This window comes from Salminus brasiliensis, chromosome 11 (assembly GCF_030463535.1).
Source record: "Salminus brasiliensis chromosome 11, fSalBra1.hap2, whole genome shotgun sequence".
Taxonomy (NCBI): Eukaryota; Metazoa; Chordata; class Actinopteri; order Characiformes; family Bryconidae; genus Salminus; species Salminus brasiliensis.
Genome location: NC_132888.1, coordinates 5,530,216 through 5,546,673, shown reverse-complemented (window position 1 = coordinate 5,546,673; position 16,458 = coordinate 5,530,216). Strand labels below are relative to the sequence as shown.

Sequence of the window (16,458 nt, the reverse complement as noted above, 5' to 3'; positions counted from 1 at the left end):
CGAATCATACCGAATCAAATTCCCAATGCAGTCATTCATACCGAATCAAAGTCCCAGTGCAGTCATTCATACCAAATCATAAGAAATCAAAGTCCCAGTGCAGTCATTCATACCAAACCATAAGAAATCAGTGTCCCAGTGCAGTCATTCATACCAAATCAAAGTCCCAGTGCAGTCATTCATACCAAATCATCAATCATACCAAATCAAATTCCCAGTGCAGTCATTCATATCGAATCATACCGAATCAAAGTCCCAGTGCAGTCATTCATACCAAATCAAAGTCCCAGTGCAGTCATTCATACTGAATCATACCGAATCAAAGTCCCAGTGCAGTCATTCATACTGAATCATACCGAATCAAAGTCCCAGTGGTCATTCATACCAAATCAAAGTCCCAGTGCAGTCATTCATACCGAATCATACCGAATCAAAGTCCCAGTGCAGTCATTCATACCGAATCGTACCGAATCAAAGTCCCAGTGCAGTCATTCATACCAAATCAAAGTCCCAGTGCAGTCATTCATACTGAATCATACCGAATCAAAGTCCCAGTGCAGTCATTCATACTGAATCATACCGAATCAAAGTCCCAGTGCAGTCATTCATACCAAATCAAAGTCCCAGTGCAGTCATTCATACCGAATCGTACCGAATCAAAGTCCCAGTGCAGTCATTCATACCGAATCGTACCGAATCAAAGTCCCAGTGCAGTCATTCATACCAAATCAAAGTCCCAGTGCAGTCATTCATACCGAATCAAAGTCCCAGTGCAGTCATTCATACCGAATCAAAGTCCCAGTGCAGTCATTCATACCGAATCAAAGTCCCAGTACAGTCATTCATACCGAATCAAAGTCCCAGTGCAGTCATTCATACCAAATCAAAGTCCCAGTGCAGTCATTCATACCGAATCAAAGTCCCAGTGCAGTCATTCATACCAAATCATACCGAATTAAAGTCCCAGTGCAGACATTCATACCGAATCATCAATCATACCAAATCAAATTCCCAGTGCAGTCATTCATACCAAATCATACCGAATTAAAGTCCCAGTGCAGACATTCATACCGAATCATCAATCATACCGAATCAAATTCCCAGTGCAGTCATTCATACCAAATCATACCGAATCAAATTCCCAGTGCAGTCATTCATACCAAATCATACCGAATTAAAGTCCCAGTGCAGTCATTCATACCGAATTAAAGTCCCAGTGCAGACATTCATACCGAATCATACAGAATCAAATTCCCAGTGCAGTGCAGCTGAATCCTCAGCAATGCTGCAATATATTTGCTGAATCCTCAGCAGAGCTCCTCTAAAATCTAGCAGAAAGCCTTTTTCCCTGGACAGTTTTTTTAATACCCTTGATGAAACAACGATTGAGCAGGTGTCCCAATACTTTTGTCCACATAGCGGATATTCAAACCTATTAGATCTCTCTGAAAAAGAGATCTTGGTTTAATGAAGGTTACATAAACACGATAAACAACAACAACGGCTGAAGTAATTCCATTAGCCCAACTGTACCGTACGCCTGAGGAAGGCAAAGAAGCCGGTTGGAAAACTGAGCTGTAGGTTGGGATCCTTGTTTGTGTTTACATGGACCTCCCACAGTCTGTTACAGACACTCCCTAGAGCCCCCATTCCACTCCAATCTCAGTCCTCAGAAAGGCAAACATGGCGGACTCCAGTTGTAGGAGCCAAGAGCCACCAGACGCTACTGTGGGCAAAGAAACACTCTCTCCTCTCAAACGGTAACGTCGTGAAAAGGCATGAAACGAGTAACCTTGAAGGAGCCTTAAAAGATTTTCCTGTTAGTAACATTCTTGAACGTGCAGCTGACCGTATAATGAGGTCACGGTTGGATGAACTACCTTTATAGATTGTATCTAATGTTTGATAAATGCAGTTAATGAAATGGCTAATGGAAGCCAACGAGCTAACTGGTCAGCCAGACTGCTTAAAATAACAACCTCCCAATAGGGTGTGATGTGATGTGTGTGTGTGTGTGTGTGTGTGTGTGTGTCTTCTTTCATGTATTTGTTGTGATTTTTTATTAAAACTAAAATTAAAACTAGGAAAGTCAACATTTTAAATTATCACTGTTAAAGAGAATAAATATATAGAATAAAACTGGCCACCAGTGTGGTCATTTCTACACCTGGTAATTAAATGAGATTTTTGAGCTGGATAATCACTCCACAGGGTTGAACTCTGGCCTTCCAGGATCGGAACTGATGACCTCTGCAGTATGGCACACAGCTGATAAAAAAATAAAAATAAATAAATAATAATAATTTAAAAAAAGAATAATAATAATTAATTAAAAAAGAACATAATGAATTTAAATAAAATTACAAGAAACATTTTTTTACCCCCCCCCCAATCCCACCAGAAGGCAGGTAATAATGAGCACTATGTAGGGCAGAAAGCGCATGACGCCAAGAACAAGAACAATCTGACAAGTCAAGTCTTATTCGCATTGAACACAGTGCTGTGATGCCATCAAAAGGTGAGCAAGTGCTTCACATCCCATTTCCATCCAGGTAATTTATTTAAAGAATCTTTCTTACTGGGTGAGGCAGTGCTTCCCCTCAGTCTTTATGGCACCAGCTGTCACAGACACTTGCATGCACCACACAGCACCATCAGCAGATAAAACATTAAATCCTGTATGTATTGAACTTCTGTGTGCAGGTATAGACCGACTGCCTGGAAGCTTTGAGCGTCTGAACGTGTGCAGATTTGATCCTCCTGTGCTGGAAGACGAGCCAAATTCATCAGTCGCTTTCAAACTTCAGCATTTCTTCACTCGTCACATGCCTGGGCTGTCTGAGGCTGAATTCCCCCATGGTTCTCAGGCCCAAGCCAAATCCCAACTCTGCCGCTCACTGATAAGCAACACAGCACCGCGTTCCCACAGCCAATGCGATTTCACGCCTTCGCCAGTTTACTGCACTCCCAGCGTGAGTTCGCATCCATTCCTCTGCATTATCTAACTGTTCATTTAGCCCACCGATTATTCACCTGTTAAATGATAGTGGGTTGACTCAACAGATTAATATCCATACCAAAACACTGCTTCAGGGCAGGCTTAATAGGAGCCCGCAGGGTACATCACTTTTCCTCTTCATTACACAAGAACTGGTAGTAAAGCACTATTACAAAAGCTATTAAGTGAATCATTTGCATATGCAGCACTGCTTTTAAACCCTTCTTTACATACCGGGTCCTTCCTGCGTCCGTCTCGCCAGGGGAGATACAAAATAAAAAAAATAAAAAAATCATAAATGAGGCACTGCTATCGCCTATGATTGAGTACTTCATATCTCTGCCTGCAGGAACACAGCCAAGGTATGTTGTCATTTAAAATATATGCCCTATTCTGCCGGTCATAAATAATAAAGTAGGGTGGCTCCGACTCTCTGACTTCTCAACAAAAACCCTGAAGAGACAACTGGCCTTTAGGGGGAAACAGAAAAAACCTTCTGCTTCAGCTCAGGTGTCGATAAGAAATCAGAGGCTACTACGACCAGTAATTGATACGCATGACTTCACGATGTGGAGGTGAATTTTTTATCCCTGTAATGTAAACTGAGGGCGAAGTTAAATTCAGAATCCCTCTGCAGTAAACCGTAGTAAAGTTAAAGCAGAATCACTGCATTGCAAACTATGGTTCAAATAGAATAAAACAGAATCACTGTATTGTTATCTGAAGTAAAGTTGGAATTACTGTACTGTACATTTAGATAAAGTTAAAATAGAATTACTGTAATGTAAACTGAGGGCAAAGTTAAAATAGAATTCCTTTGCCGTAAACTGTAGTAAAGTAGTGTAGTAAATGACTGCATTGCAAACTATGTTTAAAACTAGAATAAAATAGAATTACTGCATTGTAAACGGTGGTAAGGTTAAAGTAGAGTTTATGTACTGTAAAATATGACCAAGTTAAAGGTAGAATTATTATGCTGTAAAGTATTGTGGTAAAGTAAAAACAGGATTACTGTACTGTGGTAAAGGTAAAATGTTGGTATGTAAACTGTGTTAAAGTAGAATGACTACTGTTAAAGTAGAGCTATCATACAGTAAACATGATTAAGGTAGAATTCTTATACTGTAAATTGTGGTCAGGTAAAAATATGATTACTGCATTGTAACTAAGGTCAAGTTAATGTTGGTATGTAAACTGTGTTAAAGTAGAATGACTACTGTAGAGGTAGAGTTAAAATAGAATTACTGTATTGCAAACTGAGATATAGGATTAGCTAATGTTAAAGTTACTGTAGTGTACACTGAGGGAAAGGTAGAGTAGACTTCCTCTGTAAACTATAGTAATGTTGAAGAAGAAGCACTGCACTGCAAATAGAAAATAAATCAATTACTGTAAAGTAAAGTTAGAATTACTGTACTGTACACTGAGGTAAAGATAAAGTTAAAGTTAAAATATGATTACTGGGTTGTAACTAAGGTCAAGTTAATGTTGGTATATACACTGTGTTCAAGCAGAATTACTGTATTGTAAACTGAGGTAGTGTAAAAATAGAATTACTGTATTGTAAACTGAGGTAGAGTAAAAATAGAATTACTGTATTGTAAACTGAGGTATAGGATTACTGTTTTACTGATTACTATTTTACTGAAAATAAAATCACTGTACATCAAGGTAATCAAAATAGAATTACTTTACTGAACACTGAGGTTATCAAAATAGAATTACTGTACACTGAGGTCATCGAAATAGGTTCACTGTACTTTACACTGAGGTCATAAAACATTACTGTACTGTAAACGGAGGTAATCAAAATAGAATTACTGTACTGTACACTGAGGTCATCAAAATAGAATTACGGTACTACAAACTGAGGTAATTAAAAATAGAATTACTGTACTGAACACTGAGGTTATCAAAATAGAATTACTGTACACTGAGGTCATCAAAATAGGTTCACTGTACTTTACACTGAGGTCATAAAAAATATAATTACTGTACTGTAAACAGAGGTAATCAAAATAGAATTACTGTACACTGAGGTCATCAAAATAGGATCACTGTACTGTACACTGAGGTCATCAAAATAGCATTACGGTGCTACAAACTGAGGTAATTAAAAATAAAATTACTGTACTGAATTACCATTAAAATAGAGTTACTGTACACCAATGTCAGCAAAATAGAATTACTGTACACCGAGGTCATTGAAAATATAATTACTGTACTGTAAACTAGGGTCTTTAAAATAGAATGACTGTACTGTAAACTGAGGTCATCAAAATAGAATCACTGCACTGTACTCCAAGGTCATAAAAACATATATATAATTACTGTACTGTAAACTAGGGTCATTAAAATAGAATTACTGTACTATAAATGGAGGTAATCAAAATAGAATTACTGTACTGTACACTAAGGTCATCAAAATAGAATTACTGTACTATAAACGGAGGTAACTGAACTAGAATTACTGTACTGTACACTGAGGTCGTCAAAATAGGATCATTGTACTACAAACTGAGGTCATTAAAAATAGAAATACTAGACTGTATTTACTAGGGTCTAGGGTCATTAAAATAGAATGACTGTACTGTACACTGAGGTCAGAAAAATAGAATTACTGTACACTGAAGTCATCAAAATGAGGTCATCAAAATAGGATCACTGTACTACAAACTGAGGTCATTAAAAATAGAAATACTAGACTGTAAACTAGGGTCATTAAAATAGAATTACTGTACTGTACACTGAGGTCAGCAAAATAGAACTACTGTACTGTACACTGATCAAATCTAACTAAACTGACTATACTGCGCACTGTAAAAATGGCTGTGTGACATCATTTAAAATATATGCCCTATTCTGCCTGTCATAAATAATAAAGTAGGGTGGCTCCGACTCTCTGACTTCAACAAAAACCCTTTTGGGGGTGAAAACCCCTCCTGTTTCGACTCAGGTGTTGATGGGAAAGCAGGCCACTCAGGCCAGTAATTAATACCCATCTCGCGCCGCGACGAGGAGGGGAATTTTATCCCGCTCTGTGCCTCCACTAGTCATTATTTCTTTGACTTTGGTTGGGGCTGCGTGGCTCTCTGATACCTTTCTTCGGGCTTCTTAGGAAAGAAGCAAAGATGGAATACTAAATGCCTTGATCATGCACAGCTCTAATTCCCGTTCTGTGCAAATCCACAACGTATTGAATAAAAGCACTCCTCCTGATTTGTACAAAGTAGGGCACCAGTACAAACTAGTGCTTGAGAAATGTCAACCTGCCTAAGAGGAAAAAAACTGAAAATAAAAAGACGACCCCTAACAGAGGCTTCCCGTTCCAGCGCGGCTTCCCTTCGCAGAGCAAACACACTCGGATTTCAAAAGCAGCCCCGATGCCTCCTGAAACTTGAATGATAAGGTGCTGAGGCTGACTGTGTGTCTATCCTCGGAGACGTATGGAAAAAGGTGTGTAAAGCCTTTTGAGCTTTTGGTTGTTTTTATGTTCTCGGTATACTGCTTCACATTCTACACACTCCTTCACTTCACAACTTGGAAAAAGTTGACCATCCGCCCAGGATCATGAAGTGCAGCTCAGTGGCCGCTGTTGTTCGTTTTGGTTACAGTTGAAAACATCAAAAGAAATAATTCTATTATCGTGCCTAATAATTTTCATAAATTAATACATTTGCTGAAATAATGTAAATAGAGAATTACTATCAAGTTAAAAAAGAATTCCTCTACACTTATAGTACTACTAACTGAGAAACTTAATACATAATATATTAGCACACCATTAAAAATAGAATTATGAAGGTAAAGCTAAAATAAAGTTGATGTACTGATAGCAAGAGTAAAGCTAAAAATGGAATTATTGAACTGCTAGCTGTGGTACAATTAAAACAGTGGTACGATGTGTTAAAACTTGCAATACATTTAGAATTTTAAAATTTTCAAACAGAATTACTCTACTGTAAACTACAGGCAAAAGTAGTATAGAATTATGGTACTGTAAACTGAGTTAAAGTTTAAAAGGAGGATTACTGTGGAGTAATTTGGAGTAAGGATCATATAGAAATACTGCACTGTTAGCTGAGGTAAAGTTAGAGTACAGTTACTGTTCTGTAAACTGCAATAAAGTTAAAAGAGACCTACTGTGCTGTGAACTAAGAAAGTAAGAATTATTGTACAATGAACTGCAGTAAAGTAAAAAAAAAAAGAATTATTTTAATATAAAGAGTTATTGCTGCACTGTAAACTAGACTAAACTTAGGGAGGCAATTCATGTTACTATAAACTGAATAAAGTTAAAATAGAATTGCTGCACTGTAAACTATGATAAAATATATGAGAATTACAATCAAAGAATTACTGTATTGTAATCTGAAAACAAGTTACAAATCATAGCAAACTGAAATCAATTTACAGTTAAAATAGAATTACTGTACTGTAAACTGCAATAAAGTTGAATGTAATTATTGTACAGTGAACTGCAATACAGTAAAAAATTGAATTACTGCATTGCAAACTGAGAAAGTTCAAACAGAATTACTGTAAAGTAAACTGTAATTAAGCTGAAATAAAATTACTGTAAACTGAAATCAGGTCCAAATAGAATTATTGAACTACACAATGAGGTCAGCAAAGTAGAATTACTGTACACTGAAGTCAGCAAAATAGAAACACTAAACTGAGGTCATCAAAATCGAATTACGGTACTACAAACTAAGATCATTAAAATAGAATTACTGTACTGTAAACTGATCAAATCTAAATAAACTGACTACACTGCGTAAATAGCTGTGAAATCAGGTCCGAATAGAATTAATGAACTTCACACAGGAAAAAAGTTCAAATAGAAGTAAATGCACTGTAAACTGGGATATAGGTCAAATAGAATTGCTCTAATGTAAACTGCAGCAAAGTGAAAATAGAATTACTGCAATGTAAACTAGGGCAAAGTTAAAATAGAAATTGCTGTACTGAGATAGTTCAAATAGAATTACTGTACAGCAAACTGAAATCAAGTCCAAGTAGAATTTTTGCACTGCAATTGCAACTGCAATTGTTGTACTGTAAACTACAGCAAAGTAATAACAGAATTACTGCAACGAAAACTAAGATGAAGTTAAAATAGAATTGATGTACTGTAAACAGTTCAAGTAGAATCGCTGCACAGTAAATTGGTGTAAAATTAAGGAGGCAGGTATTGTTACTGTAAACCAAATAAAGTTAAAATAGAATTGCTGCACTGCAAGCTAGGATTACTGTACTGTAATCTGAAACCAAGATAAAAATCAGAGCAAACTGAAATCAATTAAGTTAAAATAGAATTACTGCACTGTAATTCCGGTAAACTGACATAAAGTAAACTAAGCGAGGCAAATCAATTCCTGTTGAACCTGTACTGTTAAATTACTGAGTTAAATAGAATAACTGCAATATAAACCTGGGTAAACACACAATAGAATTACAACAGAATTACAGTACTGCTCAGCAGCTCTCCCTTACTTACAGAAATCCCACTGTAAAATGACCTCAGTTTGAGTAAAGGTGAACTTAAACATGGTCAAATAGAATTACTGTGCAAACTTCTACATCCTGTCAGTTTAACTCTATTGAAATTAACTCTACTTGTATACCCAGGTGCTCAGGGTACTCAACGTACTCAAGGTACTCCACATACTCAACGTACTCAACGTACTCCAGGTACTCAACGTACTCCAGGTACTCAGGTACTCAGGTACCAAGGTACTCCAGGTACTCCAGGTACTCAGTGTTGGGCAACGTGGCAGCTCACTAAAGCAGTTGGATCCTCAGATAGATCCATCAGAACCAGAACCAGAACCTCGCCTGTGTCACAGCATTTGCAGGACCTGTAAAGTTTGAAGCATTCTGCTGAGATCATCTGCTCTGCAAGGCTGGAACTGCAGTCGCTGAAGGAGATAGGGGCGATGGGCGCACTCCAGCCCCCCCAGCCGACTCCAACGCATGAACACCGGAGACGGTGCTGCGACTCCAGAAAGCTGGAGAAAAGTTAATGGGTCCACTTAGTTCGCCACGACCCAGCTGGCTTTCAGTACCGTTGGCACAAGCAGGAGCGACACGCCATGCAAAGTTCCTCACCGCGTTCTCCAACACAGGGACCAGGGCGAGAAGCGCGGAGAAGCGCTGAGAAGCTGAAGACATCAAACAAGACGAGAGAGAGAGAGAGAGGGAGAGAGAGAGACACTTACCGAGAGACCAGAACATAAAAGCTGCTTTGTATCCGAGACGGGAGTTACTGGAGCGGCTCATAATCAGAGACGGTGGGAGAGAGAGACCCGGACAGACAGAGAGAGAGAGAGAGTCCGGCAGCTCTGACAGTCCTCAGCAAACTGACTGCTCTCCTTTCTGGAGACTCTCTCTTCTACCCTGCTGTGGAGGAGAAGCAATTTCACGTTATTTTCAGGCACGTTTCCTGTTGGGGAAAATGAAAAAAAAAAAAAAAAAAAAAAAAAAAAGTGTCTCAGGGACGCCCCCTTGTGGCCGCTTTAACTGGGGTCATGCCTGGGTGGACTGAGCTGAGGCTTTAAAGGGGAAGTCCACCGAATTTTCTAAGCGTCTGTGCAATTCAGTGGAGTGTGTATTCAGTGTGTATAAAGTCAGAGTTTGGTGTGAAATGGTTTATTAGAGTGGTCTACAAAATAGAACTATCAATTTTATTTACTAAACAAAACTACCAGTCAACTTGTTGTTTGAGGTTTTAATATTCTGACAGTCCAAAAACATCAGTGTTTCCCTTAAAAAAAGGGGGTCATGCCTCGGTCGACTGACGCTGTCTGTTTAAAAGGCTGTCTGTGTAATTCAGTGGCTGGGATGTGTATAAGGTCAGAGTTTGGTGTGAAATGGGTTATTTTACGGAAACGTTTAGAGCGTTTTAGAGGCTTATTAGATTAGGTGGTGAGTGGAAGTGGGTGTCACCATGTCTACAACATAAATAAAGCAATTTTAATTACTATACAAAACTACAGTTAGACGTTTCTGGGTAATTCAGTGGTTGGATGTACATAAAGTTAGAGTGGGGTCGGTGTAAAAGGGTTCATCGTAAAGGAACCCAACCCAATCAAGTATCTACATATATTATATCTACATGTTTTTGGACACCCCTTCTTAATGAAGGCATTCAGCTACTTTAAGTTGCACCCATTGCTGACAAAGATGTGCAAATGCACACAGAGACAGCTTGTCTAGTCCCTGTAGAGAAGTACTGCCAATACAATAGGACTGTCTGAGGGGTATAAAGCCCCCCAGCATTGAGCTGTGCAGCAGTGGAAGAACTGTGGTTTCTTAAAGGATGGTGGATGGTGCTCATCCTGAGCTCACTAAGGCTCTTAGTGTTGATTTCAGAAAAAAAGAATGAATGAGCAGGTGTCCCAATACTTTTGTCCATGTAGTGTAGATAGATAGATTTACCCCAGAGGGAAGTCAAGCATAAATCATTAAGCATGAAGACGGTGTATGGCTATCCAAAACTACCAGTCAATGTGTCTTCAATTTTTTAATATTCTGTATTTCCCTTAAAAGGGGGTCCCGTCTGGGTGGACTGTGCCTCTATGGAAGGAGAAGCCGAGCTGGCTTTAAAGGGGAAGTCCACTGAATTTTAAAGCTTCTGTATAACTCAGTGATAGGGCTGTAAACACAGTCGGAGTGGAACTGGTGTGAAATCTTTCATTGTAGATGAAACTTACCACTTAGTTTGCAGAGGTGGTGAATTTGAACCCTGGGTCGCCATGTGTGCAACATGTATAACAAATATAGAAGTTTTATTTGATACCTTAAAGTAACAGTAAGCATGTCTGTTAGTACGTTTTTATATTGTAACTGTCCCAAACACACCTGAATTTCCTTTAAAATAAAGCTCAGGGTGGATCTGGTGTGGCATGGTTTATTGTAGAGACACATGCCGACTCTTTAGAGTGGTAACTAACAGTCAATGAGTTTGTTTTATTATGATTTTGTTTTGTCAGATTTTTCCCTTTTTCTCTCAGTTGCCAATTAACCCACCTGTTCATGGCTCCCCCTAGAACTACCAATGCTCCCGACACTCGGAGGGCAAGGACTTACCACAAATGTCCTTCAATACATGTGCAGCCAGCCACCTCTTCTTTACAAATGATGTGCTCTTTCAGACTCCGGTTGCTGATGGCAAAGCGGCATGGCTTTTTTTTTTAATACTAACTATCCAAAAAACACCAGTGTTTCTCCTTTTTTTAAAAAGTTGGAATACCATGTCTGTTCTTTACATTAGGTATATTTTTTTACGTGCATTATTTTCACATGCATTTACCCAATAATACCCAATAATTTACCCATACCCACATGCATTTACCCAATAATTTACCCATACCCATATGCATTTATCCAATAATACCCAATAAGTTACCCATACCCATATGCATTTACTCAATAATTTACCCATACCAACATGCATTTATCCAATAATACCCAATAATTTACCCATATGCACATGCATTTACCCAATAATACCCAATAATTTACCCATACTCACATGCATTTACTCAATAATGCTCAATACTTTACCCATATGCACATGCATTTACCCAAAAATAGCCAATACTTTACCCCTACTCACATGCATTTACCCAATAATACCCAATAATTTACCCATACCCACATGCATTTACCCAATAATGCCCAATACTTTACCCATATGCACATGCATTTACCCAAAAATAGCCAATACTTTACCCCTACTCACATGCATTTACCCAATAATACCCAATAATTTACCCATATCCACATGCATTTACCCAATAATACACACTATATGCAATATATACATGCAATAAAGTCATGCTATATCATGAGACTGCCACTCGTACTGCCTCGAGTGCGCCATGGTTGAATACACAAAGCTGAAGGTCAGCATAGCTGGTGCCGATATCCACAGTATAGCATAAGCTTGAGTGCCAATGTGTTGGCTTCTGTGACGTTCCAAAAACATTGCCTTCATTTCTTTTTAACAGCTTCCAGGCCGTTGCTAAGTTACAGGCAAGTACACAGACTGAGATATAGACCCCATTTACACCTGGTCACTTTATGTGGCTTATCTGGATTGTAATCCAGATAAGATTTTAGCCACATGCGTTTACACTGGGTGGTGAAAAATGCGTCCGGTTATGTGTCAGCCTGACGGGACGGAACATGCAAATTTGCTGTAACTTGTGGCCCAAATGTGTCTCAGACCACCTTTAGGGTCTTACAGAGATGTGTTTGTTAGTGCTGTTATCATGAGAATTCATAGAATGCCTCTCAGCCAATCCCACTGCAAGGTAGCAACTGGCTGTACTATAATGATATATATATATATATATATATATATATATATATATATATATATATATATATATATATATATATATATATATATATTAGAGACCACCCTACATGATCAGCTTCTCTGGTTTTACTATTTCTATGCAGTGTGTTTTAGAAAAATTTACATTTCCCCTAAATTCCAAATAAAAATTTGACTATTTAGAGAATTTATTTATTTATTTGCAGAAATGACCACTGCTCAAAAACAGCTCCTCAAATAATGCAAAGAAAATATTATAATAATTATAATGTAAAGAAATTATTACTCAAATTTAAACAACACAGTGCTAATATCTGAACTTTGAGAGCATTCAGAAATCACTATGGTGAAATAAGCTTGACTGACCAATCACAGCTCTCATGTCCTGGCAGACTCTCCACTAGTCTTCCACATTATGGCTTTCATAGTCTGCAAATTCAGGAAACTCAGCTCTGTTTGATGAAATGCCTGGAAGAAAATGACTGCGATATGCGTAGAGATGCAGATTTAAGAAAAAAGTTTAAGTGGCCTCTTAATTTTTCACAGAGTTGTTTATCAATCTAACATGCATAACTGTTAGGAATAAAGAGAGGTTAGAAAACGACCACAAAAAAATTACAGTTTCGGTACATAAGACCATACAAATGCCATAAGGGACGGTATCGCAGGTCCTTTCTTCCACAACCAGCACTGCTCCCAGCGGACCACATACACACACACTTAAACTACACACTAAAACTACACACTCTAGGTCCCTCAATGTAACAATACAATGTGTAATACACCCCCCACATGTGCAATTAAGGGTCAATTTGCAATTATCTGTAAATAATCTGTAAATAATATTGTTTTTTTTACTTCTATTATTTATATTGTGTATATAGTGGTAATTTATCTATGTTTTGCATCTGAGTGTCTTGCTATCCCTTTATTGCTGTGACACTGAGAATCTCCCCACTGTGAGGTTAATAAAGGATTATCTTATCTTATCTTATAAGTGGACGTCATGAGACAGATGTGAGCCTTGTAAAGAAAACATTTGGTATTGATGTTGTCATGTAAAGACTGATCAAGATCAAGATCAAGGAAGTATTGACACTGGTATTGATCCTCCCAACCCTTCTTTACATTGAGTGAACATTTAATGATGCATGGGTGTTTCTGGACATGTTAAGTGGACAATAGTAAAACAGTGGTAAATGTGAAAAGTTGGGAACTCTTTTGTCCTGAAACACTTTTCTAACGCTATGTTTGCGTTTAGAGGCTTTAACCCCTTAAACAGGCTGGAGCCAGTAGAGACAGTTGCTGGGGGCTTTGCAAACCTCTAGCTGACACTTTGAAGAAAGGTAATATTGTGAGGAAAAAGTAAGAACTCCTTTGAGGATTCTGGAGGAGTCTGGAGTCTTATTTAAACCTCAGACGTTTAGTCTGGTCTGCTGTTGATTGATGGTTGAAATGAGGGGTGAAGAAGATGATCACCATGGTCAGATCCAGAGAGTGCTCTTCTCTGAGGCCTTCAGGAAGAAGACTGTAGATGCAGATGAGTCTGGGAAGGGGGTTAAGAAGATCTCAGAAATATTAGAAACCAGCGTTTCACTGTCCACTAAATCATTTACCAGTGAAACAGCTGACCAACATGGCCAGATCAGGCCATCCTAGCAAGTTCAGCCCATGAGTAAAGGAGTCATCATGGTAGCAGGTAGCTCTCACCACAGTTGATGTCAAAATACAGCATCTACCATCAGAAAGAGATCCAGCAAGATGGATTGTAATGGAAGGTGTGGAAGGACAACTATATATCCTAGACTATATGCACACCAACCAGCCATAACATTAAAACCCCTGGACACCTTCCTAATATGAAATAGGTGCCTTCTGAGCCGCCCCAACAGATGGACTCCACAAGATCTCTGAAGGTGTCCTGTGGTATCTGGCACTAAGACTCCTGCAGCAGATCTTATAAGTCCTGCAAGTTGTGAGGTAGGACCTCCATGGTTCGCATCAGTGACAGCTCACTGATGGATCCTTTCTTGACCCATTTTTGGTAGGTACTGACCACTCATGCTTGCCCATGTCCCCATTTTACCACCTTCATCACCCTCAATAACTGCCTGTTCTCTTACTGCCTAATAGAGACACCCCTTGACAGATATCTGCCACTGTAGAGGAAGATAACCCGCCAGTGTGGTGTTAATGTTATGGCTGATCGGTGTACGTTGTGTATGTTTAAGCACCTCTGTATCTTTATGTAAAGCTGAGACCCTGACAAAGACAAATTCCCGGTCACTGCACATCACACGGAACACAAAGTGATTCTGTTCAGCCGAATTCAGATCAGCTTCACGCGGCTTCTGTTACGTTGTGGGAATTTAGGGAGTGTTTGAGTGTACGAGGAAATTGTGGTCTACATAAAACATAACCATCCAATACACTGTACGCTGTAATCAGGCCTAAAGCATTATTAAAGAAATGCATGAGTGATTTGAGGGTAAACGAGTAAACAAATCTGCGCTCATGTGGGGTGCTAATTGCGAGGAGGTTATTTGCATTCTGCTTCGGAAGACAGAACTTACAAAACTGAAATTAACATCAGCACATGCTAACAGATCCTTCCTCTTCCTTCCTCATCATAGCCATCATCATCATTATCATCATCTACCCCTTCATCTTTAATACACTATAAGGACATCAAAAATAAAAAGTATTGGGACACCTGCTCGTTCACTGCTTCTTCCAAAATCGAGAGTATTAAAAAGAGCTTCCCCTGCTTTTGTTGAAGTAACTGTCTCTACTGTCCAGGGAATAAAGCTTTCCACTAGATTTCGAAGGAGCATTGCTGTGAGGATTTGATTGTATTTAGAGACAAAAGCGTTAGTGAGGTCAGGATGTTGGATGATGATAACCCCACCACCCCACGTAATCCCAAAAGTATTTGGATGGAGCACCATCCACCATCATTCCAGAGAACACAGTTCTTCCATTGCTCCGTCCTGGGAGGCTTTATACGCCTCTACCCCAATTATTAGGCAGCATGGTGCCAATAGGTTCTTGTTTAGCTGCTCCAGAGAGTCCTATTCTTTTGGCAATACTTCTAGACCACTAAAGGTGCATGTATTTGTCACTGTACTGTAGAGCAAAATGTGTCCTCTGCATTTGACCCATCCGTGGTAGCAAACACACACTAGTAAACTTGGGGGCAGAGAGCACACACACAGCCAACTCCAGCACCCGGGAAGCAGAGAGGGTAAAGGGCCTCGCTCAAGGGCCCAACAGTGGCAGCTTGCCGAGCCTGGGAATCGAACCTACAACCCGGTCAGTAATAGCCCGGAGCTCTAACCGCTGAGCCACCACTGCCCCTAGCTTTGTGTGTCTGTGTCAGCAATGAGTGCAACTTAAACTAGCTAAATGCATTAATTAGAAGGAGTGTCCACAAACTTTTGCACTTTTACATATAGTGTTTCTTAATTACTAGTAATCAATTATCTTGTCCTTATGCTGAAAATGATCTTATATCAGGCATCTTGTGTATCATTGTTTTCATCTTCATCCTCATTAATCCTCATCTTCATCATCAATCGATATCTATGGTTTGCCTATAGTCCTCCAGTATGACCAGCTTGATGACCAGCAACCAACAGTACTCCATCAAAGGTCCAGCTCAAGTCCTGCTTTTTTTGCTAGTAGCTGGTCAAGAGCTAAGCTGGTCAACCAACTTAAACAGTATAAAACCAGTACAGTGTACGTTATCACCTGGATGCCCAGCTTTTCCACCACCTTGACCATCAGAAGCCAGTTTCCACCATCTGAAACCAAAGGCTGGTGTTGAGCTGGATTTTACAGCAAAAATTATTATTGTTATTATAATTGTTATAATTTTTTTTTATGATCATAATTGTCTTCATCATCATCATCATAATTATCATCTTCTTCATCTTCAACATTTTTATTTTATTATAATCACTATCGAACATCAGCCGTTTTTAAATATCATTTTTAATAGCAGCATCACTTAATGAATTGTAATTAATTAATTTATTAATTAATTTTTATTATTATCGTCGATCGTCGGTAGTTTCTTCCACTTCCTCCTTGTGTACAGGGGCGGGGCGGT

At 38.9% G+C, this 16,458-nt stretch overlaps 1 protein-coding gene across 1 annotated transcript in view; it reads right to left on the bottom strand.

Moving 5' to 3' along the window:
• The window catches only part of b3glcta (beta 3-glucosyltransferase a), a 193,249-nt gene extending 183,807 nt beyond the window's left edge, over positions 1-9,442 (bottom strand). The window contains exon 1 of the mRNA XM_072690983.1: positions 9,223-9,442. Coding sequence (XP_072547084.1) covers positions 9,223-9,283 — 61 coding nt within the window. The 5' untranslated portion in view covers positions 9,284-9,442. The remainder of the gene's footprint in view (positions 1-9,222) is intronic.
• Between the last annotated feature and the right edge of the window lie 7,016 nt (positions 9,443-16,458).